Genomic DNA, 17,435 nt, shown 5'->3' with positions numbered 1-17,435 from the left:
TTTAATCTCAAGTTATATTTTATTTGACTTTGGTATTCATATTTGCAAATGCATGTACACACAGATTTTTCATTAAAAAAGCCACACAGATTCTAGCTGGCCAAATTATAAAATTGATAAAAACAGTAATAATTATGTTCAATCACACCCACCACAAGTTGTTCAATAAAGACTTTGGTAAAGCGCATTTTTATGCGAAATGGTAAATCGCGTTGTTTTATAATTGTGCCAATGAGATCACTGAAATAAGATAAATAAGGTTAACGTGTAATATATATAAACTATATAAAACTATAAATATAAGTAATTTATATTACAATATAAACTATAAAGCTTATATATAATATATAAACTTTACATTTCATATATATAGGTATATAAATATATATTTATTATATATATTTATATATATAATAATATATATATTATTATATATATATAAATATATATATATATTAGGGTGGTCCTTAAAATGATCATTTTCGAATTTCCTTGCTCCCTGGGGCTCAAATGGTTCCAAATTGATAAAAAACAATTCTCTGAAAGTTTTAGCTCTTAAAATTAACGTTTAGATAGAGCGCAATTCAATCAAAGTTTTGTATGGAAATGGCATGGAAAATTTTTCAAAAATTTTAAAAAATGTTTTTTAGATGTAATTTAGCAAACAAATGAATAATTAAAACTCATTCATTTGTCGCTAAGTTTTACCTAAAACATTTTTTTTTAATTTTCAAAATTTTTTTCATGCTCTTTCCATACAAACTTTGATGGAATTGCGCTCTATCTAAACGTTAATATTAAGAGCTAAAACTTTCAGAGAATTGTTTTTTATCAATTTGGAACCATTTGAGCCCCTGGGAGCAAGGAAATTCGAAAATGACAATTTTAAGGACCACCCTAATATATATATATATATATATATATATATATAATATATTTATATACATATATAATATAAATATATTTAGATGATTCATATAGGTAATATTCAGTCACACTGCATACGAACACACCTTTTCACTATGCAAGTAATATCACATTAATTGAGAGTTATCCGTTAACAATTGATCATTGTCTTTAATTTCGGTGTCCGGTTGAATCGGGTTCGATAGTTCGGTTGAATGATTTTTAACATCAGGATCATTATTATGACTAAATGCATTCGGGTATGTCAGATCTTTCTTAGTTTGCATATCACTACTACCAGATTGCACTAAAGTTTGCAGCCAAACAGAGGGATTGAAACTTGGACCTTCTCCACCTAACTCTGCTGGTAAAATATCTTTAGTCACATATTTGTGTAATGTAGATAAATTGTTCCCATGCATATAAATTCGTTCTCTAGTTTTATCTTTTAGAAATGGCTTTATTGCGGATAGAGCCATCTCAACGTACCACGGTTGTCCAATGAAATGAACGCCTTTAAACCGTGCCGGAAAAACAGTCTTGAAGTCCTTCTATCATAAGTTTTAGCATTCGAGGATTCAAGTGTGCTGACTGGCGAAATGAGAAATCAGTCCAATCAACAACCACAACAAATCCTGATGCTTGGTTTTGTTTATCTTCTAAAAGCTTCTCCAATGTTAGCAGCAATGCTCGATATACTGCTACTAAACCATAAGCACAATAATCCCAATCTGATGTGAACAATACCAAAACTTTTCTTCCTCGTCGGTCGCGCTCTGGTAGAACTCCAGGACAACCGTCACGCAGAGCCAGTTGAACCGATTCATCTAAGCAGTTCAAATCATTGAAAAGCACAGGATTTCGTTGACGGTATGAGTAGTAACTGAGAATTAATTCGAAGCTTTCTGCAACATTAAATTTTCTGGCATATAAAAAGCGCGTTAAAAAGGCATCATCTTGCCCACACGATTTGTCTTTGAGGGCAAAGTCAATGCTAGCTCCGATCAAATCCTTCAAATTTTGTAGGGCAACCTTTTTGTCAGCTGCCTGCATCGGTTGTTGTAAATCGCGTATTAAACTATTTCGCAAGCCCCAGTCGTATTCGATGTACTCCGCCATTATCGATGGCATCGACTCAACTACCGCGACCGTATGACTGAGCGCTCACGCTTCGACGTCGTCACTGCTGGCTGACTAACGCTCATTAACAATAATCGAAAGACCGACGTTCGATATTATATTTCATTCATACATTTTTCAACTTTCCAATGACGTACGTCGAATGCTCGTTCTGCTACAGGTAACAGTATTGCATACATAATTCAGTGTGCATGTATTATCCCACTTCCGACTGTACCTGAACGCAAAAGAGTATCTGTCTCGCTCGACGCGAAGGCGAACGCAAACTGCTAATTGTCTTGATTTAATATGGATTCATAATGTATAGTGACACAAAAAATAATATTTATACAAAACGACTTGTATTTGGACAAATGTTAGAAACAAAATATTGAATATAAACCGTTTGTCATGAAAGTAGACACTAAAAAAAAGTTAACAAACATATTGTTCTGAATATTTTTTTTTCATGTCGCATTTTTTAATAATCGGTCGAAAAGAATATTTAAATATTTTGATCACTTCAATTAAATATTACATCATTCAAAGAATTATTCATTATTAACTTTCCATACGGTAGGTTATAGTAATTATTGAACAAAAATCGAAAATATAATTTTTGCATATCTTCACGTTTCAGATGTTTTTGAACTTTTTGGCATACTTTAGTATGTATGTAGTATGTATGTATGTATGGATACAATTTTTTGTTGACGTTTTCGTAAAGTGACCATACGTTCCGGTTTGGCCGAAACAGTCCCGGAATTCGACCATGCGTCCCGAGGTTTTCAAAAACCACTATCTGTCCCGGATTTAGATATTTTGTCTCGGTTTTGGTTTTCAAAAATTAGAAATTATAAAAACAAATAAACAAGTACTAATTTTATCAAATTAATTACGAAAAATCTGTTTACATACACACACACATACTTTTTCCAAATTTGGTCTCATTTGATTCAGAAAACATAAACATCTCCTTCGGGAAGTTAATAAATCTTCGTTTTCGATTTTTTTGCGATTAATATAACTGACCCTACCGAAAGTTAAAAAAAAGGGTTCGCATAAGGTTCACACGCGATTGAAGTAAAACTTATTTGCTACTGTACAGGATGTCATTTAAGTAAAAATAAATACTTCATATAACAATTTTGAACGTATGGTATTTTACGTTAAGGCAAGTTACATGAACTTTCCCGATATGTGTAAATAATCGACTTAATCAATAAAAATAAATTCATTGGTATTAAAAGTATTCCCAGCAGATTTACAATATTACACATAATTGAAAACAAAAAAACACGGAATATTTTCTAAAGGCAAATTTTCAAAAATCAATACTTTTTATAATTGAACCAGTTGCCGTAGGACTTTGATGGTTTAGTATGCTCATTAAGACCAAGTACTAACGTTATACCAAGTAAAGCGTCCAATTTTAATTTTAACAACGCCAAAAAAACTACCCATTTTCTCAAATTTGGATGAATTTTTAAAATTAAACTACTTATCGTAAGGCCGTAATATTTCAATATGTTGTAAAAGACCATGATATATATCATCAAAAAAGTTCAATAAAAATCGGCTCAATTTTTTTTTTCAACAACGAATTACAAGAAAACGACTCGGTAGATTTTCACCTAAAACTAATCAGTATCATTCCTAACTAATAACTTTCGAACAGTTTTTGATTTTTTAAAATCGATTTGGTAATGTGCTTAAATGTGGACGAAAGGTTTAACACTTTTTTCCAATTTCAAAGAAACGGCCGATTGTCACACGAAGCGATAGTCCTCATTGAGACACATCAAATAGTTTTTAAATTTCTGAAATCAGTTCAGGCGTTTTTGAGCAATCGTCGATGAAAGGTCTAATATTGACAAATGCCAAAAAAACGATACTAATTTTTGCAAACTTTGACGAATTTTTAAAACTAAACGAGTGGTCGTAGGACCGTAATATTTTAGTATGATTTAGAAGACTTTGGTATCTACTGTCAAAATAATAATAATAAAAATCGTCGAAAAAAAATTTCAACACTTTATTACAAGAAAACGGCCCGGCCGATCTCTACCAAAAGCTCATCAGCACGATTCCCAACCAATATCTTTTGAACGTTTTCGAAATTTTAAAATCGATTCAGAACTGCGGGCTAAAACGTAGACGAAATTTTTTTCACTTGCCTGTTACTTACAAAAAACGGCTTGGCTGATCGTCGCGCAAACGCTAGTCCTCATCGCGATACATCGAATGGCTTTTAAATTTTTGAAATCGGTCCAGCCGTTTTCGAGATAACGTCGATTTACGAAAAAAAAACTGTTCACACACACATACACTTACTTTTTCCAATTTGGTCTCATTCGATTCAGAATGGCTTGAAACGTCGAGAAAACATAAAATTAGAGAATCGGATTTTTTGATGAAAACATAAACTTCTTCTTCGGGAAGTTAAAACAACTGAATAGAATTTTACATAAGGCTCAAAAGCAAAAAAACATATAAATCGATAAATTTGAGACATGATATATCATAGATTTAAAAATATAACGTATAATCGAATAATAGAGTTCTTACTAAAAGTCCGCAAATCTGTAAGAAAAAATTGATTCATATAAAAATACTGTTTTTATTGTATTGTATTTTATTGTATCGTATAGAATTTGCTATTTTAAAGACCCTCGTCCCGTCCTGGATAAGCATAAATAAAAATTGCCATCCCGATTTTGATTTGAAAAAATATGGTCACCTTAGTTTCCGGGAGGACCGGTCAATAGATTTGATAAGGAGACGTGCTAATCACTTTTTGGCAAAAATCGGTCCGGTCGTTTTGAAGATACGAAGCAAAGAGTGCAGAAAATAGAAATAGAGTTTCTGAGATTACAGAGCATCCGATTTGAATTGAAAACATTATTCAATTTGTAATAATGGGGAGCAGTGGTGATTAGTTTTTGGCAAAGATAGATAGGTACAGCCGTTACGGAGATACTGAGCTAAATGTGCAAAAAATGACATTTTTTGAGTAAACTAAGCATCAGATTTGAATGGCTCAACATCCTTATTTTTGAATTGACGAAACGATTATTTTTGGGAAAAGCAGAAATTGTTCTTTGCTTTTTTTTAATTAAAAAAAAAAGAATTTTTTTGAATATTGAAAATGATTCGGATTTAATTTTAGTTTTAGCTAAAATTCTAAAGCTCACTTATATACTTGAGATAAATAATTTAAACTTTGGAATTCAGTTCATATAATTTTTAGAAATATGAGATAAGATTCTTCATACTCACCCCGCTTGATTAAGTTTTGTTTAACATGCAAACTTATATAAACGTCATCATCCAATTTATAAGCTCTTCTATTTTGTCTATAAAATACGAATAATAAAAGTTTAGAGTATTTATAATAATATAATTGAAAACATTGAATATTCTTCAAATATTTCATTACGGAACTTGAAGTTCCAGCAATTTGCCTTAAGGCACGATGATATACACCACATCTTTTTTTATTAATTGTATATATTTAAAAACATGTAATTTAAAAATATTCATTCTTCGATTTTACATTTAAAGCATGATGGCGAGCTAATACATTATTATTGCCAAATGAAGTGCTATTGCCCATTTTTGTTTACAGATATAAATTGTTTTCATTATTATAATGTGACAGTTGTTACATTTCTCAATAGAAGTGTTTACAATCAGACACAAATAAAATATTGCACACCTTGTTCTAAAAGAATGCGCACGGTTTTAAGCCATCGAATATTAAAACTTATAGCAATGAAATGAAATGAACTAGGCAAAAGTGGTATTGTTAGACAAGATACATGAATTTTCCGAAATGTGTAATAATTGATCTAATCAACTGAATTTGAGATTTAGATATGTAGATAAAATTTTCAATTGCTTTTCGAAAATAAAGTTTTTGCTTTCACTTAAATCTAAACAAACATTGCGATTTCCCATTGACACAATTTTAAAATTTGTAATTATATGTCCTAAAAGTACAGCTTGTATGTCCTAAAAGTGAAGTATATTATTCGAAATTTTATTTCATTCTATACATAATTCTGACAATATTCGTAGGACTGTTTAGTGCATGAACTTTACCGCACGTCAAAACATTTTTTAAAAAACCTACTAAATTATTTTGTGAAATTTAAGCATCTGCTACAACAAAATACTGGCACGCTACATACGTATCATATACTTAGTTCTTGATATTATTTAATCATTTAAATTATTGTTAACATTTTTGAAACGACTAGATTTGCTAGTGATACCGATATGGAGAATCTATTTTTGTCAACAATTTACTAATTTATAAACTTAAGATCAAAGAAATGGCTTAGCCAATCTTCTCGCAAATCTAATTGCGGCACCTCCTTAACATGTTGATTCCAATGATTTTTAAATTTGTGAAATTGAAATTTTGACTTATCACATCAAAGAAGCGACTTTGTGACACAAATTCTGACTATCATATTTTTTCAAATTTCGATGGGTTTTTAAAATAAAACGATTTGTCGTAGGAACTTAATATTTTAGTATATTCTTTAGGACCATTATATCTATCAACATAAAAAGTTTATAAAAAAAATTCAACCGTTAATTACGAAGAAACGGTTTGGTCGATTTTGTATAAAAACTAATCAGCACTATTCCTAAATAAAATCTTTCGTACAGTTTTTGAATTTTTAAAATCAATTTAGAACTTTTGACTAAAGCGTGGACAAAAGTTTTTCACGTTTCTGCTAATTACAAAGAAACGGCTGGCCGATTGGCGCACAACACTAAACAACAATAGTCCTTGTAGAAATACATCGAATGGTTTTTGAAAACAATTCAGCAGTTTTTAAAAGAACGTCGATGAAAACTGTTATTTTTAAAAGTAAATAAAAAACGGGTCATTTTTTCTTACTTTTTATGAATTCTTAAAATTAAACGACTTGGCATAGAGCCATAATATTTTAGTATGTTCAATAAGACCATGATATCTATCACTTGAGAATGTTTCATAAAATTGTCGATATTTTTCAACAGTTAATTACAAGAAAATGGCCCGGTTGATTCTCACCAGCAATATCTTTCAAACGGTTTTTAACTTCCCGTAGTAGTATAGGCGCTATAGGGCATCTAGTATGCATAATATGAAAGCCAAAATGCCAAAAGAATGGCATTCTTTTACCTAAGATGCTAAGTAAAAAAAAAATGTTGCTAGCTTTCATGTTTTGGTAGGATTTTGCTAACCTAAAAAATTGACCCAGGCGGCGCTGCAAAAAGCAACCGGAACCTGCGACACACCAGCAGAAGCAATTAAAATTTGTAAGGCATACATAGATATACGGATTGCTACCAGCGGCAATGGTACACATTATGCTCAGGGTAAGTAGCAAAATTTGAATTGAATAAATAAACTGTCAAATTAAAACCATCAAGAGACCAATTCAGTTCTTCAAATGCAGACTATTCGGATACAGGATGTCCTGTATACAGGAAGACCTTGGAGAAAATAATGAACAAAAAAAAAACATGAAGATAATGCAGCTAAACATAAATCATTGTGAGACTGCACATGACTTGCTTATGTAGACGGTAAGCAAAATGAAAATTGATATTGCCCTTTTATCAGAACCTAAAAACAACTAACTGATTGGCCGTGGGAAATAGGTAGTCCCACCAAAGCTGTTATTTGCTCCTATGGCAAATTTGGTTTCCAGAACGCCGTTCACAATAGCAATGCTGAATTTGGTAATGTCATACATTTATACAGCTACTAGCGGTACCCTATCACGTGCTGCTGAGTTCTGAAAATCAAAACAAAAGTACGATTCTGTTACATCTGGTTATCAAGATGATTGTTGAGCTGTACTAGACGCATCTTAAATATCCTATTCAGCATACTAATTTCTAGCAAAGGTATATCAGCAGTAATCAAACTGTAAAATCCGAACAACATACATCACAGCACATAACACATATCAAACAACTAACTATCAAAATGAGTTTAGAAAATTTCCCAGTCATTGCCTAAATTTAGAAATATATTCATTTGCTATTTTACCTTGGCGTAATGCTTGATTCTCGATTAAATCAACAGGTGGAAAACGTTGTGTATCCAATTCTGTACTCCTGATTGCGACACCACTAGGTACTAATAGTAACGAAACCAAATACAGAATGCATAAAACAGCCAACAAATTTCTGAAGGAGTTTTACTTTTATTCTTTTCATCTATGGTTTAGTTTTGTTCAAAATATTGTGCATCAATTAGTTCTACATTGAATTTATGGAAGAATTATTGAAGCACCAAGTAACCTGTTTTAGCCTTTTGTATTCTATCATCGAAACCGCTTTTAAAAATTAAGACAATCCTTTAATCCTTCGTACTTTCAATACAAGTGAAATGTTTTTCATATTATTCAAATCGGATGCTCCGTTCTCTCAAAAACTAAATTGCCATTTTTGGCTTTTTTGCACCGTATTATCGAAACGGCTAGGACATCAAATGCACATCAAATTATCAGATAATTTATAGAAATTTTTATAATCTGTACACATTTTGTGTAAATTTTTTGGATTCCGTACTAAGATTTTTAATTTTGAAGATTATTTATATGGTTCAAACAAATGTTCTCGACATTTCGACAGTATGGAATAACCGATTTGGATAATTTATAAAACATTCGATTCGTATTGATAAGGGGACGTGCTGATTAACTTTTGGCGGAGGCAGGTCTAGCCCTTCCAAAGATACGGGGCAAAAAGTGCTAAAAAACGATAACTCAGTTTTTAAGAGAACGGAGCGTCCGATTTTATTAATTCAAAAAACATTTTATTGTATTGACAAGAAGAACTGATTAAATTTTTGGGATGGCAGGTCTAGCGGTTATGAACTCTCAATAAAAATAAGTTAAAAAATGTCATTGGGCGGTCAAAAACGTTTGTTGGTCTTATGCATATCAAATTATTAGATATTTATAGAGATTTTTATAATATGTACACATTTTGTGTAATTTTTTTTGGGTTCCGTATCAAGATTTTTAGTTACGGTACGCAAAGTTCCAGCAATTTGCCTTAAGAGACGATGCCATGCACCTCACTATTTTTTTTTTAATTTTACTTAATGCTACGCCCTCAAAATATTAATCATTTTTTTAACATCAACTGCTCGAGATGTATGTTATTGAAACATATGGTTTAAAATAAAAATTCATACAACTATATAAATCTTTGAAATATATATATATATGCGTGTGTGTATATGTATATAAATTTTAAACACATCGGCGACATGTAAATTAAAGCAGACGACCAACAAATACGTAAAACCAAAAGTGTTAATTACTATGTGTTTCAAATCATATTCAGTATAAGTTTGTATTAAAATTCTTTCCAATCTTTTGTAAAATAATTACTACATTGTTAAATAATTTCTGTTAAAATTTATTTGATAATTAGTGAAATAACTAGTGGTGTATGGCATCGTACAATGAGGCAAATTGCTTGAACTTTCCGTACACCGCATTGAAATATTGAATAGATATTAACTGTATAATAAAGTAAATGAGAGTAATAACGATTTTGTATATGTATACAAATTAACTTCCCGTAGGGTAAGTTATAGTAATAGGCCACAAATCGAAAATTAAAATTTTTGCATATCCTCACGTTTAAGAGGATTCTGAACATATTGGCGTGCCTTAGAAAAAAAGAATGTGTGTGTGTGTACGCGTGTGGGTGTATGTGTGGAGATAATTGTTCGCCGACGATTTCGGGGTACGGATTATCCGATTTGAATGGTTCAAAAAATATTCAATTCCTGTTGATAAGGAGACGTGCTGATTAGTTTTTACCAAAGGCGGGTCCAGCGGCTTTGGAGATATGGAGCAAAAAGTGCTAAAAATGACAGTTTTTGAGAGAACGGATTAACCGATTTGAATGATCCAAAAAACATTCAATTTGTAATGATGGGGAGAAGAAGTGATTTAGTTTTTGGTAAAGCCAGGTCCAGCCGTTTCGGGTATATAGAGCTAAATGTGCAGAAAATGGCAGTTTTTGAAAGAACTAACCGTACGATTTGAATGATTTAAAAAACTTTCCGCTTTTGTTGGGAAAACAATTGCTTTTGGAAAAAAAATATTTTAATTCTTTGAAAAAAAATTTTTTTTTGTATGTCAAAAATAATTCAGATTTTAATTTTAATTTTCGCTTAAGTTCTAAAGCTCACTTATATACTTTAAATAAATAATTTTAACTTTGCTAACTATCTAACTTTTTTATCTTAACGGGTTATTCAAAACAATAATTTATCAGCTTCTAATTTTAAATCCAATATTGTTCACAAATTGCATAATTGTTGAGTATTTTTGATTAAACTGAAATACCCGATACTAATTCAGAATTCAATACTTTTATCAAAAAATAATCACTTGCTAAAATTCTTGAGCTTCTTTGTATAAAGTAATTTGACGCTGATGTTAATTTAAAAAGCCGTTAGTTTATTTTAAAGTAAATCAACATTGTTATTTAATAGCCTGATTCTATTCATTATTGACTAACATGAAGTCTTTTTCTATTAATATAATTTACAGTAATCAGAATTATTACATGCTCTATAAGCTGGATTGAGCATTGCTTATGTCTAAAAACGACTTTCTTAGGAGGCACTCCACATTGATTATATGGATTCAATATGAACGGTATTAGAAGGCAACACGGTCACCTTTTCAATTGGTATGTTGCCAATGCCCCGAAAGGCTTTTTTATTTATTGTTAGAAACTTACTGAAATTTATATTTTTAAGTATATGCCAATACTGTTTGATATCGGGCTGTCCGAGCTCACATATAGCACTCTAAGATTTCAGGTTCAGTTGAATATTTTTTACTTCTCAAATATATTTGTTAATAAATTGTATTTTTCTAATTTGATTGAAGAACCAAATATTATAAAAACAAATAATAATATAAGCCAATAATTGTAAGGTGTATGAGTGTGTTTTAAAATTATTTACTAAAATATTTAAGTCGTTAAATCAATATATTTCAATAATATTAATACATTGAACTAAATATTTAATGTTGAGCAATTACAAATAAATTTAGTTTAAAGTGAACAATTACAAATAAATTTAGTGTAAAATAAATAATTAGAATTTTATTCTAACAATCCTTAGGGGGTGCATTTGCTGCATCTGCTGCATATTGTTGGCCTTCTTTGGGAGGAATACTTTCTCCTATCAATTTCACTACGAATGCCAATCCCCATACAACTCCTATAACTGCTAACACCATTGTTGTTTTATACAAAAACATATCGCGTGGACCTCCCTTCAAAAATACTGGCAGTCCATCATCCATCTGAAATAATAACGCTTAATACAATATCATAAAAACTTAAATGTTTATATACTAACTATGCGTGCACTTTTCAAAAACTCTTTGCATTTTCATTTTATTTGCTTTTATTTTCAGTTTTTAACTTTATCGAAAAATTATAATTATAGTTTTTATTATTTCAATATAATTAAAAATTAATATAAGATGTTTGGTACACGATTTATTCCTTTAATACCATGACAGTTTTAGCCTTTCTTATATTTCTACAGAGATTTGACTTTCTTTCATTCATAATGATAGTAACCAATATAATAGATGTACATATAAATTAACAAAAAATCCAACCTAAAAATATATATTTTAGATTCTACTCTCCCGATAGCAACGACGTAAGAATCAATGTGATGGCTGGTTATACATCTTTTTCCCTCTACTTTCAAATATTGTGGTTTAATAATTCTTAACTTTACTGTTTTTTCGCATATCTCCTGCTAATGAATATTTCTGACGAAATACAAGGTCATGTGTTATCTCTGTAAAAAAACACCCATGAAATTTATATTTATATTTTGCATTGGTCTGCTTGCCCAATGGCCGCCCTAATTTACACCGCCTGTTGTGTAAAAAGGACCAAGTTACAAATTTTTGGAAAAGACAGACATTTCTCCAATAATGAATTAGCTGTGATTTTTACTGAACATATAGTAAGATACTTGTGTTTCATTGTTTCATTTGTTGTGATATAATTGGTTTGGTTTTTACAACATATAATTCCAAAGTCAAACTTTATCAATATAATATTACTAATTATATATTTTATTAATGAATATCTTTTAGTGTTTCAAAATATAAATTTCACTTTAAAGTGAATTGTCTGTCCTACCCTACATCAAAGCACAGGGCACACCGCCACATATCAAACAACCAAATAAGTTCAGAAAATTTTACAGTTATTGGCTAAATATAGAAATATGTTTATTTGCTTTTTTTCTAACAATTTCCATCAGTACTCACTATTATTTTTAATTATAAGGGATTTTCCAAACTAAAAGCTAATTATTTACCCAATGCCAAATAATTTTATACAAAGGTTATACCTAAATATTAGAGCGGACTTGTATGGATCAAAAAAAGTCGCTTAGGCACATATGATTTTCGGATTCTAGAAATCAAAATAAGATACTTTGCTGAAGAAACCATACCACTAAAATGAATTCTGATGTCGCGTGCATTGACGCAAAAATAAGGGTTAAAATTTGAATATTTTTATTATGATCCATTTAGAGTGACCCAATCGCAATCAAATGTATGACCGACCCCCACTAACTTTGGATGGCCGATCCACCCATGCCCATAGTTTTCCCCCCGCCCCCTCAGAGGATATTCAAAATTTAATCCTTATCTTTGGGTCAATGCACGGGACATCGGAATTTATTTTAGAGGAATTCATTTCAGGCAAGTATCTTATTTTATCAAGTTACCTTTAAATCGACCCGCCTTACTAAATATTCATCAGCCAGCAGAGTAGGAATATCTATGAATTTAAATTATTTGCGGATCTTTAACTTCAGCTCTACCTTAATAATAATAATAATAATAAATGGTAGTCTGCCCGAAGGCAGGTCCATGGTGTGAGGGTCACCACAACAAATCGTCGTCAATCGTCTGCATTCTTTTTCTTCCCATTCCTTTTGTTCCTTCTATTTTACCCTCGACGACGTCGTGTAGGAGGCACTCTTTTTGCAAAAAAGGTCCGATCCAGTTTCCTTTCCTTCTCAGAATTGTGCTCAGTAGAGTCCTTTCTTCGCCCACTCTCCTCAGGACTTCTTCATTTGTTACTTTGTCTGTCCACTTTATCTTTTCCATTCGCCTCCAGCACCACATTTCAAAACTCTCGAGGTAGTTTTTATCGACTTTTCTCAGAGTCCCTGTCTTCGATCCGTTCAGAGCTATGCTCCAGACGTAGCACTTTATTAGTCTCTTCCGTAAGTCAAGACTCAGTTTGCTCGTCAGTAGCATTCTCTTCTTTGTGAATGCTGCCTTGGCGCTTGCGATCCTTGTCCTGATCTCTTTCGTGCAGTATCCGTCTCTGGTTAGTATGCTTCCCAGGTATTTGAAGTGATCCACGTCTTCCAATTCTCGATTTTCTACTGTTATCCTCATGGGGTTATTTGTTTTTGTGATTCTCATCACTTTCGACTTGTCTATGTACTACCCACTTCGACGATTCTGTTCATCATGTTTTGCAGCTCGGTTTGGTTTTTCGATATCACTACTAGATCATCAGCGTACTTTATGGTGGTGATTCTTCTTCCTCCAATCGAAAAATCTCCTGCGCCCTCAAGTGCCTCGTTGACGAGCCATTCTCCGTGCAGGTTGAAAAGGATCGGTGACATACAGCATCCTTGCCGCACTCCCCTACCTATTTCAACGCTGTTTATATCTCCCTGGTTCATTCGAAACTTTACTTTCTGACCCATATACAGATTCTGGATCAGCCTGCGATCCCTCCAATCGACGTTAATAGATTTTAAAATTAGCATTAGCATACTCCAGTTGACTCTGTCAAAAGCTTTCTGCCAATCTATAAAACAGAAGCATATGTCCTCGTTAACGTCGAGACATCTGTCCGACATTATTCTCAGTATTCCAATAGCGTCCCTGGTGCCTCTTTCTTTTCTGAAACCAAACTGGTCTTCGCTCATGTGCTGCTCAATCTTATTTTCGAGTCGCCTCGTAAGGATTTTGGCCAGAACCTTTCCGGTGGTCGCTGCATTTATTCGCTTTGGACTTTTTCTGAAGAGCTATCATCGTGATAACTAAAAAGTCCTTTGGCCATTCACCCGTTCGATATATTCGATTCAGCAATTTGGTCAATTTCCTTAATCCATTGTTGCGCAGCTCTTTTAGTAGGTCCGCCGGTATGTCGTCATCTCCCGTTGCTTTCTCTCTTCTCATCTCATTTATTGCTCTCTCGACTTCGCTTTTCAATATGCACGGTCCCTTGTCGTTTTCGTCCACTTCTTTCTCTTCAACCATTACCTTTTAGTGGCAATCTATATATTCAAAAACCTGTCAGGGTTATACCTGTTTCCCAAATTTTCATTCATTGGACGTTGTTATGGTTTATAAAAAAAATATAAAATACTAAAAATTTCTTACGTATAGGTAGAAGGATGAAAATTTATGGTTATATATGTTTTTTATATACGCATTGTAAATACTAAAAGAAAAATGATGGAAAAAATGAAATAAAAGAACGTCAGGCGGCCAACCTCTACTTAGTTTCAATCAAAATTCCGCAAAACCTTACCGCGGATATACCTAACAGTTTCCCAAATTTCACTGTCGAATATGGTTTATGTATGGTTTGAGATTTTTTATTGCCAATCCACTGAAATAGATTATTTTCAGTTCGGAACATATTTTTCATATATATTTTCAACTGAAAAGGACCCGATAGGTTGTTTAAAGCAATATTCGAACGCACGATCCGGTCCGCACGGGTCCGCGCGTTCGACGACATTACACCATAGAATTCATAATAATTCATTTGAAAGCATTAAAAAAATTGTTATCAATCATTGATGAATTTGTGTCGGAAATTTCCAGCAATTTGCCTCTTGTATAAAACAATAATCATCCCAATCTGGACATACGGAATTGAGCTATGGGCGTGCGCAATCAATTCAAATATAAAAATAATACAAAGAGCGTAATCGAAAATTTTAAGATGCATTGTGAACGCACCCTGGTATATTACAAATGACACTCTACATAAAGACTTGAAAATTAAAATTATGAAATGATAAAAGAAAGGAGCAAAAATTACCCAAGTGACCCAAACAATCATTTAAAAGAATTGAGCGAGAAATTTCTTACTCGAAGATTGAAAAAAATGGCCATACGATCTTAAATAAAATGTCAAAAAAGGGATATCTCATAGGAGATAATCTCTTAAATGCATTTACACCCAGCATATTGTCTTAAAAAAATTATAATATTTTGATCGGCAATAAATCTATGCAAAAAAAAATCACAATGCCACTATTGGTAAATTTTTGAAATTTTTTTAACTACACTACTTTTACCCGTAAAACTCTATTAAATATAAAAAATAGTAAGAGTAAAACTATGAATTATTTATAACGTTTCAATTATCTAAACCAATTTTACAAATCTGTAACTAACCTGAAATTTGGCTTGTTTGAGTTTAAGTCTTGTGTAACCTTCTGGAATATAGTCACCTTTCGCCAGTTTATTCAGTTTTGTCGCAACGTGCAATTCCTTCGCACCGCTTATTAGCCCCGTTCGTGATAGCATAGCAACCATTCTTAAAGGGTTTATACATGTTGATAGAATTTTTTCCAAAATCCTATTGAACAATAATATTAGCGCAAGTAAAACAAATGCTTTGTTGGATTGCTAGATACGTGTCAGATTTTTCAAGTGTTGCATTTAATAAGTTGTAAAATATATTTCCAAAATCATAATAATAATTTTTTAAATAAAGCCAACATAAATTTTAAATCGTGCTAAAATATTGCTAGAATGATCGATATGTAAAGGTAGAGAAGGCATTGAATTGCCCCAACTTAATATATATTACTATTCTAATTCTTATAAATATTAGAATAATAAATCAATGAATAGAATTGTAACATACATATACAACTTTAAAATGCTGCAAATTATAGTAACTATGATTTATGCCTCTTAAATCGCTTTGTTTGAAAGAAATTTTAGAACATTGAAAACACTTAATTTTTTTTGTAAATTTGAACTATTTACTGATTATCAATACAATATATTCGAGAATAACCAAATTACAATAATATTAAAATTATTTAAGTAAATATTTTAGATAAATTCTAAAATTATCAAAAAACAATAAATTCAATAATTGTATAAATAAAGTCTATTCTATAATATGATTCTGACGAAATCTAAAAAAATCATTTTGAGTAAAATAATTTATTATAATTTAAACCTGAGAATGAGTATTTTTACACATTTAAGAGTGCAGTTATTTATTATTAATAATAATTAAACGATTTTTATTATATTTCTACTATTATTTTTAAACGAAAAAATTTAATATTTGGGGGTGTGTGGTAAGAATGCTTTAAAATAACAATGCTATTAAAAATAGTGTTTTTCTATGATTCATTTTTTCAATCAGAATTGCGGAACTTTATTATTCGATTATATGTAATTTGCTTTATCTTTAATATTATATCATATCTTATATTTTTCGATTTATATGTCTTTTTTGCTTGTGAGCCTTGTATGATATATTCTATTCAATTTTCTTCATGAAAAATTTGAAAAAACTAGCACATGTTCATTTATTTTGATAATTTTTCTTAAATTACCTATTAATTTTTGAAAATCCGGGACAATCCGAGACAAAAAATCTAAATCGGTGACAAAAATTGCTTTTAGAAAAACCCGGGACACAATGTAGAAATGCGGGTCTGTCCCGGCCAAAGCGGTACATATGATCACCATACTATGAACCTATTATTTTCAAAAGTTACTTATAAATAAACAATCTTTACAATATTATTCATATTTTTTTAATATCCATCTAATAATTGCTTGTAGAGTAGATTACGATATCGGTCTAATAATTGCTTGTAGATTGAAGATTACGATATCGGTTTGCAGAATTTTCCGTATTTTCGTTTGTAATCATGAGTTTTTTTCACCATAAGTCGAACAGCATATTTCACCGAACGTTTCTTTCATCCAGTCCATATTTTCTACCTATTTTTTAGAAACTTCACATTACTTTGAATATTTTTCTGACGGCTCTGATAAAATCTTTTATAACCGCTCCGTAGACTTGTAGACTTTTCCCGTAGGGCTCCGGTTCAACATTTCGCAGATATTTTCAATATTCCTATTTCAAATTGAGCTTCGTCGTATATTATATTCTAAATTGTCTAGTCTCTAGTATCATCTGTATGTTCATTTCCTTTACTTCTCAGCTGTCGATCACTCCGGTAGATCACAATCAGCTTTCTTCTTACTATTTTGTGCCTTAATTGGTAGTACTCAACGATTTTAACT

General features: G+C 31.4%; 1 protein-coding gene across 1 annotated transcript; it reads right to left on the bottom strand.

Moving 5' to 3' along the window:
• On the bottom strand, positions 1 to 2,076 carry LOC113368087 (clavesin-2-like). Its single transcript, XM_026609651.1, is given in 3 exon segments — positions 1 to 240; positions 1,014 to 1,439; positions 1,441 to 2,076. Coding segments are annotated over 2 exon segments (1,002 nt in total). The 5' UTR covers positions 2,038 to 2,076; the 3' UTR covers positions 1 to 240; positions 1,014 to 1,034.
• Positions 2,077 to 17,435: the final 15,359 nt, after the last annotated feature.

This window comes from Ctenocephalides felis, unplaced genomic scaffold (assembly GCF_003426905.1).
Source record: "Ctenocephalides felis isolate EL2017-DRISC unplaced genomic scaffold, ASM342690v1 CF-g0.4_SCAFFOLD_01170, whole genome shotgun sequence".
NCBI classification, from domain to species: domain Eukaryota; kingdom Metazoa; phylum Arthropoda; class Insecta; order Siphonaptera; family Pulicidae; genus Ctenocephalides; species Ctenocephalides felis.
Note: the sequence above shows the minus strand (reverse complement) of the source record. Positions and strands in the feature narration are given on the sequence as shown.